We start from the raw sequence: 18,182 nt of genomic DNA on the forward strand, positions 1-18,182 counted from the left end.
TGGACTGAGGGCAGAGTTATCCAATCGAGAAATTAAGGGGGTTTTCTGCCCCCTAGTGACACGTACAAAGGGGCATTTTCAGCACCAGGGACAGTTTCCCGCTGCTGCTCCTCATCAACATTTCTTATATAAGCTGACATAAACGCTCAGCAGTTTACAAATTAAAATTAAAATATTGCCCCGAGTGTAATGAATTCTTTCTGTATTTGAAACGCCAATAAACATCAGCCTAAATACTGCCTAATGAATCCCTCATGCAAATGACAACGCGATTAGGTTCCTTATTCCAGCGTTTGTAGCAGAGTGGGTGATGATAATTCCCCACAACAAGCGCAGTGGAGATATTACGCTCCAGCCTTCTTGCGATGTAGGCTGGTGCGCACGCGAAGGAATGTGTGCACCGCACTGTCTTCTGTGAGACAGATATACCAAATAACCACAATGTCCAAGTGCTGAAAATGATCACTTACCCCTCTCCAAACTAAGATTTCTGCAAACTTCAAGCTCTGCCATTTAGGACTGAAGTTGTTGGTCTCACAAAATCCCTCCATGCGCTTCGGGCATCATTTTATTCCCTAGTTGTGGCGGTTTGAAATGCCAAGATGCCATCAAAAAGTATCCGATTAGTCCATTTCTCCATGATGACTAGACTGTTCACAATAAGCGCGTCATAATCATAAAGTGACACTTGTTTTAAGAATCCAAAAAACAAGCCCCAGAAGCAAACTGCTCCTCAGTACCTGCCTCCCTGTACTGTCTGCAGAGTGGATTCACAAATCACCAAAGCTCACATCCACAGCCTGTGCGCGCACATCCTCTCCTCTCACCAGGCGCAACACAGGAGCAAAACGATAAGCCGATTTCTCACACGCTCGATGGGTTTGGCGGAGAGTGGATGTTAATGAGCGAGAGCTCAAGACTGGCGTGGAATGAATGAACGTGAATGATAGCGCACAGCGCGTTGGCTTTAGCCACTCGAGTTGGTCATTTGGACATTTTCGCCAGTTTTTGGTTGTTGTTTTTTTGCGTGGATCAGCTGCTTGACGACAGTTTAAATTCCTCACCAAAATCAGCTCGTGCAACATCCGTTTGTTTTGTTACAAGCATATTTTTTTGGTCAGTGATTGATTGTAGTCTTAAACGATAAAAACAACAACAACAACAAATACGGCACAATTGCGCAGCGATGCCAGCGCTATGACCCACTTTACATTGCCTGTCTCTTTCCATGCTTACTCCAAGACACAACAGGAAGCAGGCTTCGTGAAATAATAGGAATGCAATAAACACATTGGGACATATTGGTTCCCCAGAGAGAGCGACAGAGGCAGAGCAAGTCCCGTGTAAACATTAATGAATAGGTAGGTTTTTTTTAGCGTTTAAATTGCGTGTGAGCGTTTTTATGTGTGTGTCCAGCCGGGAGCGTATCATCCCAGTAGAGTCATTTCCCTAATGAAAGTTTACTCAGTCTGAATCTCATAGATTAGTTTCGTCCACTGGTCCTCGTTAAAGCCATTTCATTTAGGACTGCGAGAGACAATTTCGGAATGACCGAGCAGACACACAGACGCGCAGTGTTCAAACACTGGGAGCCAGAGGCAGAGGTTACCAAATCGATTAGTGCTGTCTGAAGAAACAAAAATGCATGTCTGAACACGTGTCGCCCTCAGTTTAGTGTTGCATGACTGTATGTTGTCCATTATCATCCTGGGTATTAGAAGGTAATTGGTGACTCTGATTTAAACACAAACATCTCTTCATCCACACTTGCCTGATCAGAGACAGTTAATGGGCCCAGCCCAAAACACCTGGCAGTGTCTAGTTTATATATCATGATCAGACAAAAAACAAAATCAGCCAACTTGATAATTCACAAGGCTGCAAGCAACTTGGAAGAAGCAAAAGAGGCAGAGTGAAGAAGTGAAAAGGGAAATAAATATGCTCTGACAGTAAAGGACAAACATGTCAAGGACATTAATGGAAACATAGAAACTCCAGAAATGATGCAGCAGATATTTCATACAGCTTGTTTGATTTTTCTTCCTTTTTCACCTCTTAAAATGACACAACAGCTTAGACAACAGTTAAAAGATTAGTATCTTTTCTTTCTTTTTTTTTAAATTGGTTAGCACTCACTGAAAATGCATCCTCATTTTGTGCTCAGCAGGCTACACTTTTTTCATTTTCCCAACATTAATAGCTCCCAGATTCTAAAAGAAAAGGCAACTTCATCCTCAGAGAAATTATATATACAAATTATAAATACATGGCCAGAAATTGTCTGAAATTTCATACACATGGTGATTTCTAAGCATAACAGATGGGAAAACAAGTAATTGTGTTTTCCCTCTGTGTCAGTCAGCTCAGTCCATCATCCACAGAAGAGCACTGAAGCAGTCATGCTTGTTTTCTACTACAGTTCACTGACAAGAAACGGTACAGCCAAAGCATAGCACACAGTCTACCGAAGTAGGATGGAGAGTCGGGAGGCAGTTTGTCAAGGTGAGGCTGTAAATGGTTTGTCGGCTGTAGGTGTGTCAAACTCAGAAGCAAACCAACCCATCAGAGATTTTTCATGGATTTTTCTGACAGAGCTGTCAGTGCAGAGATCAAGATCAAACTGATGCAACTGCATGTCTGGATTTAGTTCAGATTAAGAAAAACTGTAAGGAAAAACCGACTTAGATTATATCTAACGTAAACAGTAAAGTCTCTCAACATTTCAGATGATGTGTATTACAAAAAAGAAAAGTATGGCATTTCCAAAGAAGCTGTAGTGTTAATAAAAAATAAAATGCAGTGATGTCCAAATAATTTCAACCCCCTTTACTTGAAAATACTATTAATGTAATATATAAATGTTGAAAACTGACTGTTTTGTCATTTTGAATGTGATGACAGGGGTATTTTTTAACATCACTGTGTTTCTTCTTTTAACAAAAAGCTGTAAATGCTTGGGTGGTGAGGAGATGAACTGTTGGAGTTTTAAAAGCAATGCATTTCAGCAGTAATTTTTTCAGTAGTCAATTTTTTTGTCATTTTACAGCAATATGACAAAATTTGGGTGGGTGTCAGGTCTGGACTGGAGGCAGATCAGTTTAGAACCTAGATTCTTTCACTACAATGCCATGCTGTTGTTTGAATGATATAGTTTGATATAACAAAGGTAACAGAAGAAAGAAAGAAAGAAAGAAAGAAAGAAAGAAAGAAAGAAAGAAAGAAAGAAAGAAAGAAAGAAAGAAAGAAAGAAAGAAAGAAAGCAATGCTCCAAAACCTGTATATATTGTCCGGCATGATGGTACCTTCACGACAGATAAGGGGTACCCATGCTAAAGATACCAGTGCACTCTCGTTCAGTCAAGCAGGTATTAGCTGCTAATAATCTGGATCGGTCTTCTTCGCTGTAGCCTCTATGATTTCCAAAAATAATTTCAATGCATCAAAGAACAGAATACGTTTTCAACTCTGGATGTTGCACATATAAGGTCTGAGTGGCAGTTTTAATTGTGGAGGGAGGAATGAACTGTGTTCTCTGGCAATCACTTCCCAAGTCCATGCACATGCCGAGTGCCCAAATGTCACAAATATTCCATCTATTTTTTTCCATATTGCTTCTTATACAGACATTTGCTTTGGTGACACTGTGTCCAGATATTTTTATCCCCAAATATCTTCCATTTTGCTTACGTTGACCATAAAAAAATAAAAATAAAAAATAAAAACATTTAAAAAAATCTGTAATTCTTGAATTTTCTTGCATTTTATCCCATGCAAAGTTTCAGAATGGTGACTCCCTGCCTACTTTTATTTGAAAAAAGTCTAGATTCTCTATGAATTCTAGACCTCTCCCCTCTGTACTCTTACAAATTAACCTAATCAGTAGTCAAATTATTCAAATTATTATTTTATGATCCCTTGTTGCCATTGTCCCAACATCTTCGAAAAATGTTACTGTCATCAAAAATATATGTTTTAAAAACACAAGCAGTTACAACATATCAGTCAGTTTCAACATTTGATATGTTGTCTCTGTGATCATTCCAATTATGTATATTATTAAATGGTTTGAAAATCATTGCTTTGGTAACAGCTTCATAAACACATTACCTTGTACTGATGGAAATGTGAGAAACAGATAAGAGATATCTTGTTTTAACTTCACAGGTACTCTTTTCCATGGTGAGAAATTCATGGAAGGCAAAGAGATGCTTTTCATCAATAAAAGAAAGAAAGCAATAAAAGAAAGTCCAATAACCTGCCAACACAAACATCTATGAACAGTTTTTCCATGTATGTTATGCACTGAGTCAGTTGCTTGCAGCTGTCTTTTTTTACACAATAATAGGGAGGTTTTGTTGTATTGGCTTTGCAGTCTGATTCTAGTCTGATATTACTTGAAGCACTTTTTTTGGCAATGCATCTCCCTCTAGTGTCCATTCTCAAGACATGCAGGTGTCAGAATATTGTGTATGTTTCTATTTGATATTTACCGTGAAAAATGCTATTGTCTGCCAAGAAGTGCCGTCGGTACTGCGGCTCTCCTTTCCTGTTCACCACCCAGGAGCTCATTTTGAGAAGAGGAGAAGAAACAACTGGATGACCTATGAAGGAGAGGACAATTGGATTATGTTGTCTCAACATGTTTGCAGAAATCTGGATAAATGTAAAAAGTAATATGATGATATATGTTATATAATAAAATAAATCTACTGCAGGTCCATAGCTGTGAGCCAAGTCACAAATCTTCAAACAGCAAGTGATTCCATTTTAAAATAAGGCTTATTGAAGGTTTAAAGACTAAATGCTTTCTGGACATGGAGATGTAATTACAATAATGGCAAAAGTCAACATGAAAGTAATCTTTCAGTAGTCCTTTCCTGCTTCTGCAATCAAAGCTTGAATTGAATTAAATTATCCGATTGTTGCTATTTAGACACGACCCAGGCTCCCTGCTGTCTCGCCTGCTCTGCATTCACCAACTAGGTCCCGTTTCTCTAGCCAGCTCTCTTCGTTCAGTTTTTTGTCTCCTTTGATTTTTCCCATCTACTTCTCAACATGTGTTCCCATTTATCTTCTTTCCGTTTCTCTTCTTTTCCCTTTACTTCCTCCAGATTACCTTTCATTCCTACCATTTCCATGGCAGCTCTTAGTGATTTCCCACCTGTTGCTCATCTGTCTTTCTTTGATTTATTGCATCATACTACACACACATACAAACACACACCAAAGGTGTGTAGTTCTGAAAAGGCTTGGAGCCCCTGAGACAGTTATTGCCGTCTGGTTTCAGCTGACCTGAGGAGAGTTGACTGTTGAAACACACAGAGCTCAAGGGTCAAGTGTCTTGAAGGTGAAAGTACTTTCCTGTGATCCTGCAACCACCTTGTTTTAAAACGGACCTGTAATGTGAATGGTGTTTATCATAGACCACATGGACCAAGACTTATGTGTCCTATTAATACGAGATCCGTGTCATTCAAGTCAGAATGTGCATAATCCAAAAATGTCAGTGCCTTGTAGTGTCAGTGGAACAGTTTCAATTTTTTAACTCTTCTTGTAGCAGACAACTGGAATACTACACTTTCAACAATCAGTCAGATCGTACATTTATTGTTTAGGTATGCACTGGTAACTGCTGCTGCGGGAAGTTAACTTTACAAGATATTTAAAGAAAGAAAATTATATGTAATAGAAACAACTGACTTAAGCACAAACCATATGAAAGCACAGATATTCACCTTTTACTTCAGGGTGTGGAGGAAAACAACAAAGAAAGTGTTTCAGGAAGAACAACAAAGGCACAGAAAGGAGTTAAGGAAAGCTTTGATAGCACATATTTCAGCTAATCAGTGCAGCCTAGTGCACTGGTAGTTGGCGGAACACGGCTTTGAATTTGTGTCATTATTCCTGCTCAACAAAAAAGCTTTTTAATTAAAGGAGATGAGACAACTTTTGCATTGCCTTCATGCCAAAAGCACAAAAATCTGAGGCTTCTCTCCAGCTCTGCTCCACCTTATGTCAGCAAAGTCTCTTAGGGGCTCTGAATTCACTGTAGAGCGCAGCCCCTAAGAGACTTACTGCTTAATTATAGAATAATGTTCCTAAATTCTGTTTGTTTTCATAACAGAGTCCAAATTAGAGACAGGAGTTGAGCAGCTGAGGTAGATGATGGGGGATATTGTTTGCACAGCTTTAACGGGATGTCAGGTTGCAATGCAGATAGATTACGAAAAAAAGACAAATCACATGGCAAGAACTCACCACGTTTGCACTTACAAGTCAGCAGACGTTATAAATGCTGTGCAAAGGCGCATAGCAAAATGATATCAACAATGCAATGACCATCTGAACTGACAATTCTTTTAGTAAGTGGTGTTTCTGAGACAGAACCACAAACAGGGTCTTGTCAGTTTGAAGAAAACATAGCACAATTTAGACACTTTCTCACCAGAAGATATTATAAATGAAAACACGAATATTAAATGTAAAGCTACACAGATAGGTACTGAGAAACAATAGCTCAGCACACTGAAAACAGCAGGAAGCAGGATAGCGCACTAGCTCTATATTAACATAAAACTTCTATACCCCACCACCTCAAAAGTTTACTAATTAGTACAGAAATCATCCGTTAATTGTTAAAAACAAACCAAATTAAATGTAAAAATGAGTTGTACAGTGGCTGGGTATATCAAGACTTACCATCATTGGGAGGTATCCAAGAAGCAAACAGTAGGGTTTTTTGTACTAAACAAACAAGACCTTCCCTGTAAATTACTGCATTTGCGGTCTTTGCTCTAAGCCGAGCTAAGCATGTTTATATGCAAAATAATAAGCATCGTTGCATCATCATTCAGCTGTTTGTGCATGTGTGTGGGGGTACTGTCATGCTCATGTCTTGTGAGTTAGTAAAATGAGTCTTATTACTGCATAACTGTAGTACCCTACTTAACCATAGAGTGCAAAAACCTCAGGGGAGTACAGTCCATTCTTTCTTTTCCATTGGGCTACTGACTGGGAGAGAGAGCAGCTTAAAAATAGATATTTCACTGCCAAACTGCCTATTTCAGGTCCTGACAGGAAGTAGGTCAAAGATATCCGCAAGTGAAAAGCTTCATTGTAGTAGCTATTTAAATCATACCAGAGTAAGATTACCTCAAATATATGTGTGCAGCATTTCAATACTTCCACTTGTCCAGTCTTTTTTTTATTTAGAGCCAGCTCCAAATACATTGATGTTTTATGCATGCAGTGCTAATGCAGAGGTTACCTGTAGCATGTTGAAGCCTCTGCTTGTGGATGTGGGTTAAATCTCCAGGGTGAGATCTAATCAGAGTTATTATAGTTTTGTATTTTCTAATCAGTTTTTTCATTTTAATTTCATTTTAACTTTCTGTCTTTAAGTCAGTTTAGTTTCAGTTAATTTCCAGAGCATGTTAACTCATTTCAGCTTAATTTTTGTTTGAAAATGTTTAGCCTTAGTTTACTTTTTGATTCATTTTGAGTGTTAGTTTTAGTATTTTTAATTATTATTGTTTGGAGGGTATATGTCAGAGGCAATGTTTAGGAAAATCAGTACAGTATTACAATAAAAAAAAAAAAAGAACTGTTGAAAGCTGTTGGCTCTCAGTCCTAGACACACCAAGAGTCTCAATACACATTCATGAATGCCCCAAATATTAAACCTTCCTCTAAATTCTTATTTTATTTTAGTTCATTAGAGTATTTTTTTTTCTAGTGTTTTCTAACAGTTCCTTGCTATAATGGTAAATTACAGTCATTGCATAACCATTCCTTTTCAAATTTAGCATCAAATGAAATGGTTTAGATAATCTTGTCTGATAATACTTAAAGTATCCTGCAGTTGTTTAAGGGTTTAGGTGCATCTAAAGGTTTTAGATATATAATCGATTTTTTTGTTTTGTGAGGTAACAGTATAACAGATCAGGAACAACACAAATGGTCACATATTCAGGATGCGGAGCAGTGTGTATGTTGAAATTATAACAAAACCACAGGCCCATGCCATTTTCTGCACCTGCTCTGAGAGTTTACTCCAACATAAAGATTTTTGTTTGTGAGAATATGAAGCAGTTTTAAAGCATTCATTGCATATTTTATTGCCAGTGTGAGACTGGGTTGTAACATAGTTTACAAAATTACCTTTTCATTGATTTTCATTGCTTTTTGCATCAGACTGATTTCTGCGTATAGTACACATGTTGGATTTTCTGTGAAATTGTTGTGCATATGCATGTTTCACAGTGCCTTGCCTCATTGCCTCTCTTTCATCCAGTTTACTTTTTCCATTCAAATCAAGTGATCTGCAACAGCATTTCTCCAGTGTTTCTGAAGATCTGAAGTTTTTCTTTGGACTGTGGCCTGTATTTACTCATTTTCAATCCAATTCTTGTATCTGACCATTTCAAGAGGAATGAACCTCAAAAGGCTGCTACTCAAGCGGGTGAACCAATGTTGTGTCTACACAAAAGAGACAACTTGGCAAAGAACAAGTTTTAAATTGTGTCTTTTGGTACAAAGATATAATTTAGTCCCCTTTAGTTGAAATTATGAAAAACAACAAACATAATAAAGTTTGACAGTCAAAAATTTACATTTTGGCACCAAAAAGATGATTTCCAAGGAGCTGTTAGCCAGTCAAACATTGAGTTGTCAAACATTTTGACAAAACTGGATGTGGTGAACAAAATAACAAGTGTCATGGCTATAAAACTATATATAGATAAACAATATCTTACGTTTTTTGAAGTTTCATTAGAAATGGTCTCATTGCAATGGTGGCTGTCATGAAGCCATTTGTTACAGGAAAAAACACAGGAAGAAAAGGCCAAAGTTTGACACGAGAACCAGACTGAAAATCAGTGGCAAGAGGTGTTATGGACTAATGAATCAAAATGTAAAAGTTTTTGGTTAAACCTCATCAGTATGGTCAGGAGAAAGGTTCAGCAGTGAGAGTCTGCAGCCATCTGTAAAACACGGTGGAGGCTCTGTCATGGTTTGGATCTCCAGTGGTGTTCGAGATTTTGTCAAAATTGATGGAACTATGGACGCAGTGAAGAGCCATCAGACTTTGATCCATCATGCAATAATCATGCAATACCACCATTTGGAAAGCAACTGACAGGCAACAGCTTGATTTCTCTGTATAATAATGATCCCAAACATACTGTCAGTGCAGTAAAAGAATACCGAAAATGAAAAACACACAATGGAACGCTATCAGTCATGGGCTGTCCTCGCCAAAGCCTAGATCTCAACATTACTGAAGCAGTGTGGGATCATCTTGACAGAGAACAGAACAAAAAGGCTTTGAATGTGCCTCAATAAGCCTGGAAAACTATTCCTGAAGACTATTTAAGAAATTACAATGAAAGCTTCCCTGAGAGAGTTCACCCTGTGTTGGAGAATAAAGGTGGTCAGTTACTAATTTTTATGCTGGTTAGAAATTCTATTTGTGCCATACATACTGTATGTCCACAGATGTTTGCACGTGTTTTAATACATTAGATGTTGTCAGCCATCCCCATGTCTAAATGCTCCTTTAACTCCAGTACATATAGTATTACTCTTCTCCCAGGCTATACAACTAAGTATAATGTCAAGACATCCATAAAAAGCAGGATTTTTGAGGTTGAAAGAAATTAGAATAAAGCTGTAATTTAGACAATCTACCTAATCTAACAGAAATATTCCTTAAAATAAATAAATAAATGAACAAATAATCAAACATGTACAGTACTGCCTAACTGTGGAAGTAAAGGAAGTCGGACATGTAAATAGCACTGATGATTTGGAGGGTTAACATACCTGCTACCTCTTGGTCAGTCGCAGATCTATAGTTGGGTTAATAATGAACATTAGCACAGGAAAGATGAAGGAAGAGGGTTTTATAGTTTTCAGTAACAGTGTGGGTGTCCCCATATCGCAGAGGCAGAAAAAATAGGTTGAGGACACAGAAAATGGATAAAATGTAAGCCAAGAGAATGAGGTTAGTCATTGATATGTTTCTGTATGATCTGGATTAGTGGTTATGAAAAAGTCCTTACGCTAAGCATAATGTCTATAGTGAGACTGAGATTATTTTTTGAGGAATTAAAATATTTGATTTTGGGGACACCCTGAACACAGTATGCACCACCAGTTTATTTGAACGGCAGTGAAACCATGCTTTACATGAATAGTGCTAATGAAAAGCTCCACAGGACTAGAACAAAATAGTTTTGGGGGCAGTGATATTAAAGGGCAAAACACAGCATCATGTTCCAAGAAAATGGGAGGTTTTTTTTTCTTGAAGGCCACTTGCAACGTTCTTGAGACATGACTAAAATATGTGCCCTTATATCAGTACACTGAACAATGTCCCCTTCTCATGACTGTGACACAAAGAGCAGCATCTGTTACGCCATACTGACACATTACAAAGAGTTTGCTGCTCAGACACGAATAATGAGACATACAATGATTGTTCTGTTTTATCTCATGAGGCCATCTGTCAGTCATGTTTAGAGTTAGTACAGCTACACTTACACAGAGTACATAGTTTGTCAGATTGCTTTACTCTACCGTATATTATCCTGAAATCTGTAAATAGACGCCATAAAACTGATTCCATGAACACAAGCAGAGGTGTTCTGCTCATACCGAAGACAGATGTGTTACTCTCTAAACACTGACCTTAACTACAACTCCAATGGGAATAAAAGGGATCCTAATAGCACACTACTTGTAAACCCTCCGTGGTCAATGAGTACCTTGCAATTTCTTGTTGAGCAGCTATCAGAACAGAGTAAACAGACTTGGTATGCTGATGGATAGACAGATAGCTTTATAGTAAAGGGCTGAGTGATCTACTAATCCAGTAATGCGTTATTACAGACTGCACTGGAAGTATGGGGAACAAAAGTCAAAGAATTGGCATTTGAACACTTATGAATACTGTACACTGTAATGTATTGTTTAATACATTATTACAAACTAGAAATGTGTTTGTTTTTTTCAAACAGGTTTAAGTATACGTTTCTAATTTGGGTGTTTATGTCTGTGCATAGAGTTGTGTGGTTCAGTTGGCTGACAAGTGAACTCATTCTTTAAACAACTGTAAGATATTTTAACCAGACCACGAGGAAGGACAAGGAAGTTATAACATCTAAATTGCCCAGTCAGAGCTGCTTCACGGAGCTTTGACCTGATAAGGATACGGGGCGGAACTTGAGGTTACAGAGGGGTCAGCAGGATAAGTCCAACCACAGACAGGTGATAAATTATAAGAAAAGCCTGGGCACTTCACTCCTACAGTCAGAGGACTTGTGTTGGTGTAGGGGGAATGATTTTGTTCTAAGAGTTCAGGTTATTGCAAATCAATTCAAAATTGTTCTGAATAATCACTTTTAAAATATGTCTACCCAGATGGAAAATGTTTCTGGGAGTATGACAACGTGTCCATCCACAGACCACAAGGGGAAACTGAATGGCTAGATTAGCATAAACACATGGTCGCAATAATAGTTGGAAAAATGTGTATTTTTAGAATCATAAAAAGAAATATGGTATACTTTTACTATACACTTAATATATATATTGAATATATTAATACCAATATCAGAATTTACTGTTATCTTCGAAAATTTTATGATCTCAGTCTCAATTGAATAGTGAAAATCTGTGTGGAGAACTTGTGTGTGTGGTAAGGTTTCCATGCTTTACCATTGAATTGAGTGTTGGGTAAGGGTTAGAAGTCATGCTTATGTCAAGCAAAGCCATCCCTCAACTCCCCCTCCTGATTCTTCCCACTCTCAGGTTAGACTCAGACTAGGGCCACTGTTGCTCAGGTGGAAGAGCAACTCATTTACCAATTGGAAAGCCAGTCTCTGGTTTCTGGCTTCTCCCATCCTATGTCAAAGTATCCTTGGGGAAGATACTGAACCCCAAGTTGCTCCTGTGTGTGTGTGTGTGTGTGTGTGTGTGTGTGTGTGTGTGTGTGTGTGTGTGTAATAAGATTTGCAGTAGGAAGTACTTTGAGTGCTTGACTTAAGAAGAAAGGTGCTATAATAACGCCAGTCCATTTTCCAGACTGTCCTACTTTAGCAGATAGATGTCGCAGATGATTTCTCATTTCAATGTGAGGAAACTGATATGAGGAACAAGTGTTTTTGCGCAAGTTGCGGTTATGCATTTTACAGCATAGTTGACTGAAAATTGTTAGAAAGTTATTCTCACAAAATTAACAAAGTTCAGTCCTCAGCTGTTCACTTTATCACCTCATCCTTTCTTTTCCACCAACAAATGTAAATTATTCATGATCATGAGTGATCCCGGCACTCACAAGGAATCATGTTTCCAGTCCTACAACCCAACACCAGCAAGCTGATACACTGTTCACAATACTTTAACTCACACAACACAAGGAGTCACTTTACGGCTGATGCATTCCTTCACACACACACACACACACACACACACACACACACACACACACACACACACACACACACACACACACACACAGCTTTTACAGTGCATGTGGGTGTGTGATAGAATAGATGCAAAGTGTTATAGCTGTTGCCAGTGCGTGTTTATTGTGACAGAAGATGAAAAACACAGCTGACTCATTCAATAGAAAACTAAGCTCAACAAGACAGAACTGCACATGAAAAAATGATATACTAATGACAGTTTATAGTATGCTGACAAATTAAAGATAAAAAAAACAACATACCGGGTTGCTAGTGTAGTTTCACTGTGCTTTGCCATTCTACATTCTATGCTATATTAAGTCTTTGGGGAACATGGATTACCTTTTTTTTTCAACAGATATTTCCAACTTGGGCATAGCGAGCTCAGTCTAACCTTATGGACCAAAATTGTTGAATGACCTCTCTGCCCATGGTAGGACGGCTTCCTCACTGCCTGTTTTGAAATATGTCTTAAAATTAGATCAAAGTGTTCTTACCTTCTATTTATTTATTTTAGTGTTTTATTGATTAGCTTTGTGTTGTTTTCTAAATGGCTTGGGAAAAAAGCAGCTGAACTTATTTAAGCTATGTGACACCCTTTTACCTCTCATCAGCACTTTGTCAAACTGTGTCAACTTTGTCAAGCTTTAATGACACTTTGTTTCTTGTGGATGCGGTATTGTCATCATAAAAGACACCACTCCAATGATGATAGAAATGTTTTATCGCAGGTTACAGAAACCCAGACTTTACCATTAAAATGTTCCCCACATTCGGACACTCTCATTACACAGGTTAACATTTTTCCTTTAATTTGTCACCCGTCCGCGTATACTTCATCCAGTAAGCACACAAAGACAGTCCCTGTATTAAAAGCTGACAGCATTCTGTAAAGTTTATGAGGCAGTAGCACCAGTGAGGAGAGTTACTTTGTGCTCCCTGTGTCTTTAAATCCCTTTGCCTTTCACATAGGCCAGCCACTCACAATAACCCACTCAAATCAAATCAAAAATCCCCAAGGAGTATGCTCTGGGATGGGGGAGTGCCCCATCTCTTTTTTTCGGGGATGGCTACCGGCTGAGTGTAATAAAGGCCTTTGTTATGCTGCCCTGCTGCAAATCTGTGTTGTTAAAGCTCGCATGGCAAAGAGCAAGTGGCCAAAATTGAATGTCACAGAAATGTTTAATCGGTCACACTGATTAATTACTGACTACGGCAGCATTCAAGCCAAAGAACAAGACTGAAATGTAAAAATGATCACATGAGGCTATTCACTTTGTTTTCGTCAAAGTGATCCGAGATATGTTTTAAGCCTGACTCTGTCTTACCTGGAGCAGGACAATAAAGATAAGGATGGAAATGTCTTGAGTTTTGGTTTTATAGAGCTTGTGTGCAGGTAGACACACAGGTTTAACAGGTGCACAGCTGCTTGGATACTGCATACAATGTCCTAACAACAGTACATTTAAAGTGACAGCAGAGTGAGTGCAGATTGTTTTAGTCTTAAAGTGCACCGTTGGGAAGTAAGCCTTTTAAGTTAGTAACAGTTAATGAGTTGCTGTCTTGCCGTATTTTTTTAAGAAAGAAAGAATCTATCAGCCCACTTACGTCTTTTACTCCAGTTTCTGATTTTGAAGTTAAGTTGTCCTTCTTCACAAAATCGGGCCACTTTCACTGGTAGTAATACAGCAGTCCTTCAGGCTCTGGACTTCCATAGCATTAGGCACTAGTGTAAATCTGTTATAGTCCCAGTGGTCTGGTTTAAGGCAGGGAAGACTCCAACAACTTCACTGTGTGGGTAAGAACCCACCACTAGATCAAGCATGGTGCCTTTTCAAATGACTACTACTGGTGTGGGACTAGTAAACTGTGGAAAGCCTGGAATGGATTTCGGAGTGGACCGTGTTTCATAATTTACTCAGATTTTGATTTACATAAGTTAAAACTAAAAAGACACAATGGGCTTTTTATATACTTCAACCTTTAAAGGCATAAGCCTCCGTAAGCTGGCGTCTTTACTAATGCTTTCTCCAGTAAGACATATCTGTTTCTATTTTTCTTTATCTGCACAAAATGTTAACTGTAGTATACTGGACACTGTAACAGTCATCAACGTTTCTGGTAATGTATAAGAAACAGGCTCCTCTAAATCAAGGCTCCCTGGTTACCTGGAAACTAATTTTGAACTATTTACTATATGTCAGTACTGCTCAGCTATCTCCAAAAATATAAAATTGCCATTATTTAATTGAGATACAAGAAGAAGTTACACCAACAGCTACCTAAAACATTTAAACTTCCTGATTAAACAGCACACTCTCTCTGTGATCACTTGCTTTAGAAACGTTGCCCTTCTCCTGCTGTCTGTCACAGCCGTGGTTTCCCTCCCACTCCTCCCTCAGTGACAGTTTGTGTAGCAGCAACAGCCATCAGCCTGAAATGCACCTTACAATTTAAACCAGCCCACCAATCACCAGCCTCTTAGGCAGTAACAGTGGCTAGTAACATTTGCACAACAAAAGAGAAATCTGATTCATCACTCCCCCCCCCCCCCCCCCCCCCCCCCCCCCGCCTTCACTCCCTTTCCCTACTACTGTGACTCCTCCTCTTCTGCCTTTGTGTTCAAACTCAAAATCCCCTTCTACCCCTGTGACCCTCCTCCTCCTCCTCTGCACTAATCTCCTTGTGCCCCACTGGATTGACTGCTTCACCTCTCGCTACACTGTGACTCCCCCGCCCCGCACCCCTCACGACGCATCGCTGACTGGCCTCATTTTTGCAGGACCTCCTCCTCCTCATCTGCCATGCTCGGATGAAGCATGTGTAACAGCCACAGGCACAAGGTGTAATGTTGGCATTGAAAAGGCAATAACAGGAGCAGGATCCTCAACAGGAAATTAGCTTTGGTGCAGGTGTCGATGTATGCTGATTAGAATAACGTTTGCAGATAAATATCATTCATGAGATTTTTCAATCATGCCTACAATAACAGCATGTAGCGTTCTGAAAGAGAATAGATTTGATCTCCCATTTTCCACTGTGCTTAGTGCTTAAATGTACTGGTCACATTACAACTAAAAGGGCCCTCTTTATAGGTACTTAAAAGCCCCCTCACACACACACACTCAATATATAAGGCTCCCATGGGGTTTGGGGGCCACCAATATAGAGTTTAGCCTTGGAGTCGCTTTGTATTTCACATTTAGTGTTTCTATAGCAACTGTGGACAAGTGGACCCCCCTTTATTTTGAACACCATTAAATACCCCACCCCCGTCTTGAGTTTAGTGGGGTTTCCCCCCGCACACACACACACACGCCAACAGACGAGGCTGTGTATAGCTCTAGTTTAATTGGTAATGAAAGCTCAGGGAAGAAGAGCTTTCAACAACCTTTTTAATCATTTTAAGTTTTTTATGACTGAGAAACAGTAAAACATGTTTCAATCATTTGCAACAGGTGCACTAAGGATTTGATGCATAAATGTACTTCTTGGGAATAGTTTTTAAGTATCAGAGAAAATAAAGCAGATCAAAGACTTAAAGAAATCCTAAGTGCACAATAAAGGGAATGTAAAATATCACATTTTTGGCTTCCACTTCCACACTTCCAACAAAGGTTTTGGGATTCTGACTTGGAAATCATCGCTCACTTGGTGCATCAGGTTCTTTTAAAGATCCTCTTCATGAGTCTGAATACAGCGTTGTCCCTGATAGCTTTGGAAGTTCTCTCCCACAGGGTGTCCTCCTTCCACATACCCCGACCCTTCCTCTCAGCTTTCACCTCTGCCCTGTGCAGTCGTCTGTGGAGACGCCAGTAGAGGCGCGAGTCAGGGAGGACACCAGCTACGGGGGCAGTGCGAGCCAGTCCGAGCCTGAGTACCTCTTCGTTCATACAGTAGCTCCTCAATGACCCCTTCTGGAGAGATGGGAGAAGACAGGGAAATATCACTTTATAACTTGAAATTAATTATTCACTTTTCCACATAAAGTTTGCCTTACCCTGCTTTGAGACACTAAACAATACAATATGTCGTCCTCTCGGCTGATAAGCTTCAACCACACCATTTGGGAAGGGGCCACATTCTTCTCCAGCCATAGTTTCCCCTCTGGTGTCAGCTCCACTCCTGCAAGATGGACCAGCAGCAGGGATGTAGATACATCTGAAAAGAAGAAAGACAAAGCCTTTACCTGACATTTTATGTATTCTGTTTAGAATATGAATTTTGAGCAAGGCCTGAAACTGTATTTTTTTTAGTAGTGTGAGCATAATGTAACAGTTTAGTGGTGTCACTACTGAAATGCTGCATTTTACATTTAACAATAAAGAAAAAAAATTGTTGTTAGATGCAAAGACAAATTGAACCCTCTCTATACTAAATGACTGATCAGGTTTGAAATCTTGAGTCAGGTGGGGCAAACGTGTTATCTGTGTCCTTTGTGAAGTAGCTGATGCTGCACCTTATGATTTCATTGCTCAGTGACTACTGTGACCTGATATAGTAGCTAACAGGCTTACCTGCCACTTTCAGTCATGGCAATTTAATAAAATATATCCGACTTTGCAAAGTAAAAACACCACAATTATATTATGGCGCAAAAAGATTCAATAATTACGCTGCTAAGCCATAGATTAGTGGCTCTGAATCGTATAGACCATGTATTTCTGGTGTGATAGTGCACATGCTTTCATGATCTCCTCTCTCCCGTATTACCCTTATACTTTGAAAGTAATGGAGAGATAACAGGCAGATAAATTGGAACATGCTCCACTTTAAATCCTTTCTCTGTGATGGAATGGACTTTCCCACGAAGGCTGACGTTCCTCTCAATAAAGCGTGCGGGGATGTCACACGCAGCTTGAAATTTTGTGATCTACAGAGGTGGAACAAGACAACTGAATGACTCATTCTAGAAAAACACAGAAAAAATGACATCTTATGTAGTAGGATGTCGAATTGAGAGAGCAAATTGAGATAGCACACAGTGGACACCTATCAGCAGGGTGAATGTGCAACTGAACATTTGAGGGTCTTTCTCCCTTACCAGTTTGATACTCCTTGCTATGACAATTACACCAGCAATGGCCAGTCCAGTGCTTATATTCTGGGGGAGACAAGAGAATAGTAATGGGATGAGAGTGATGTTACCAACCAGGCTAAAGTGCTGGTCGCTGATAATGCACATGAGCACTATACTTTGCTGGAGACAACTAGAGAAAGGACATCTGGTCAGCGCCATGAAGGCTTTTGCATGAGACCACAGTCCTTCCTTTCAACATATAGGCTACCAACAAGTGAAAGATTAAATGCAGATGTAGGCTGACAGTGAAGTAACCATGCTGTCTGTACATCGCAGTTTTCAAACAAAGGAGACTCCTACCCGCACGAGCGTTAAATTATCATCTGCGAACTGAGATATTAAAGTCACGATGTTATGAGACACCGGGGTTTCTTCCTTTCTTTGTTGTCTGTCCCTCATTCCCTCCTCACTTTCTGTTTCTCTGGAAGTCTGCGGCATGTTGTTGACATTTTCTCGACGCATCCTAAGCCCCGCCCACTCTGGGGAGGGACGCTTCACCAGTGAAGGCTCGTGCGGAGGCTCCGCCTTGTGGTCTGCTGTGGAAATGACAGGAAGGTGTGCACGTCCAATGCGTCTGAAAGCATCAAGTTCACAGCCCGTGTGACATAAAAAGCACCAAAATAACCAGCCCG

The 18,182-nt window shown here is 39.5% G+C and overlaps 2 protein-coding genes across 2 annotated transcripts in view; both read right to left on the reverse strand.

Annotated features, from left to right (window-relative positions):
* Positions 1-14,112, reverse strand: part of plch1 (phospholipase C, eta 1) — a 74,409-nt gene extending 60,297 nt beyond the window's left edge. The window contains exons 1-2 of the mRNA XM_085370468.1: positions 14,079-14,112; positions 4,491-4,601 (exon numbers count right to left, since the gene is read on the reverse strand). Of these exons, the coding sequence (XP_085226594.1) occupies positions 4,491-4,569 (79 nt within the window). The 5' untranslated portion in view covers positions 4,570-4,601; positions 14,079-14,112. The remainder of the gene's footprint in view (positions 1-4,490; positions 4,602-14,078) is intronic.
* A 1,761-nt stretch (positions 14,113-15,873) lies between these two features.
* Positions 15,874-18,012, reverse strand: miso1 (mitochondrial inner membrane subdomain organizer 1). The gene is made up of 5 exons (XM_085371112.1): positions 17,851-18,012; positions 17,515-17,574; positions 17,184-17,343; positions 16,471-16,631; positions 15,874-16,387 (listed from the first exon to the last, which is right to left on the reverse strand). Exons 1-5 carry the CDS (start codon positions 18,010-18,012, stop codon positions 16,130-16,132), a joined length of 801 nt encoding a protein of 266 aa, XP_085227238.1. The 3' UTR covers positions 15,874-16,129.
* Positions 18,013-18,182: the final 170 nt, after the last annotated feature.

Source organism: Diplotaxodon limnothrissa, linkage group LG14 (genome assembly GCF_057381915.1).
Source record: "Diplotaxodon limnothrissa isolate DT_005_m linkage group LG14, D_limnothrissa_male_GT1.1, whole genome shotgun sequence".
Classification (NCBI taxonomy): Eukaryota; Metazoa; Chordata; class Actinopteri; order Cichliformes; family Cichlidae; genus Diplotaxodon; species Diplotaxodon limnothrissa.

Coding starts and splice junctions, on each gene's coding strand:
- miso1 (XM_085371112.1), bottom strand. CDS start 18,012: ATGCGTCGAGAAAATGTCAACAACATGCCGCAGACTTCCAGAGAAACA. Junction 17,344..17,514: donor TAGCAAGGAGTATCAAACTG/GTAAGGGAGAAA, acceptor CCACCTCTGTAG/ATCACAAAATTTCAAGCTGC. Junction 16,388..16,470: donor GTTTAGTGTCTCAAAGCAGG/GTAAGGCAAACT, acceptor CCATCTCTCCAG/AAGGGGTCATTGAGGAGCTA.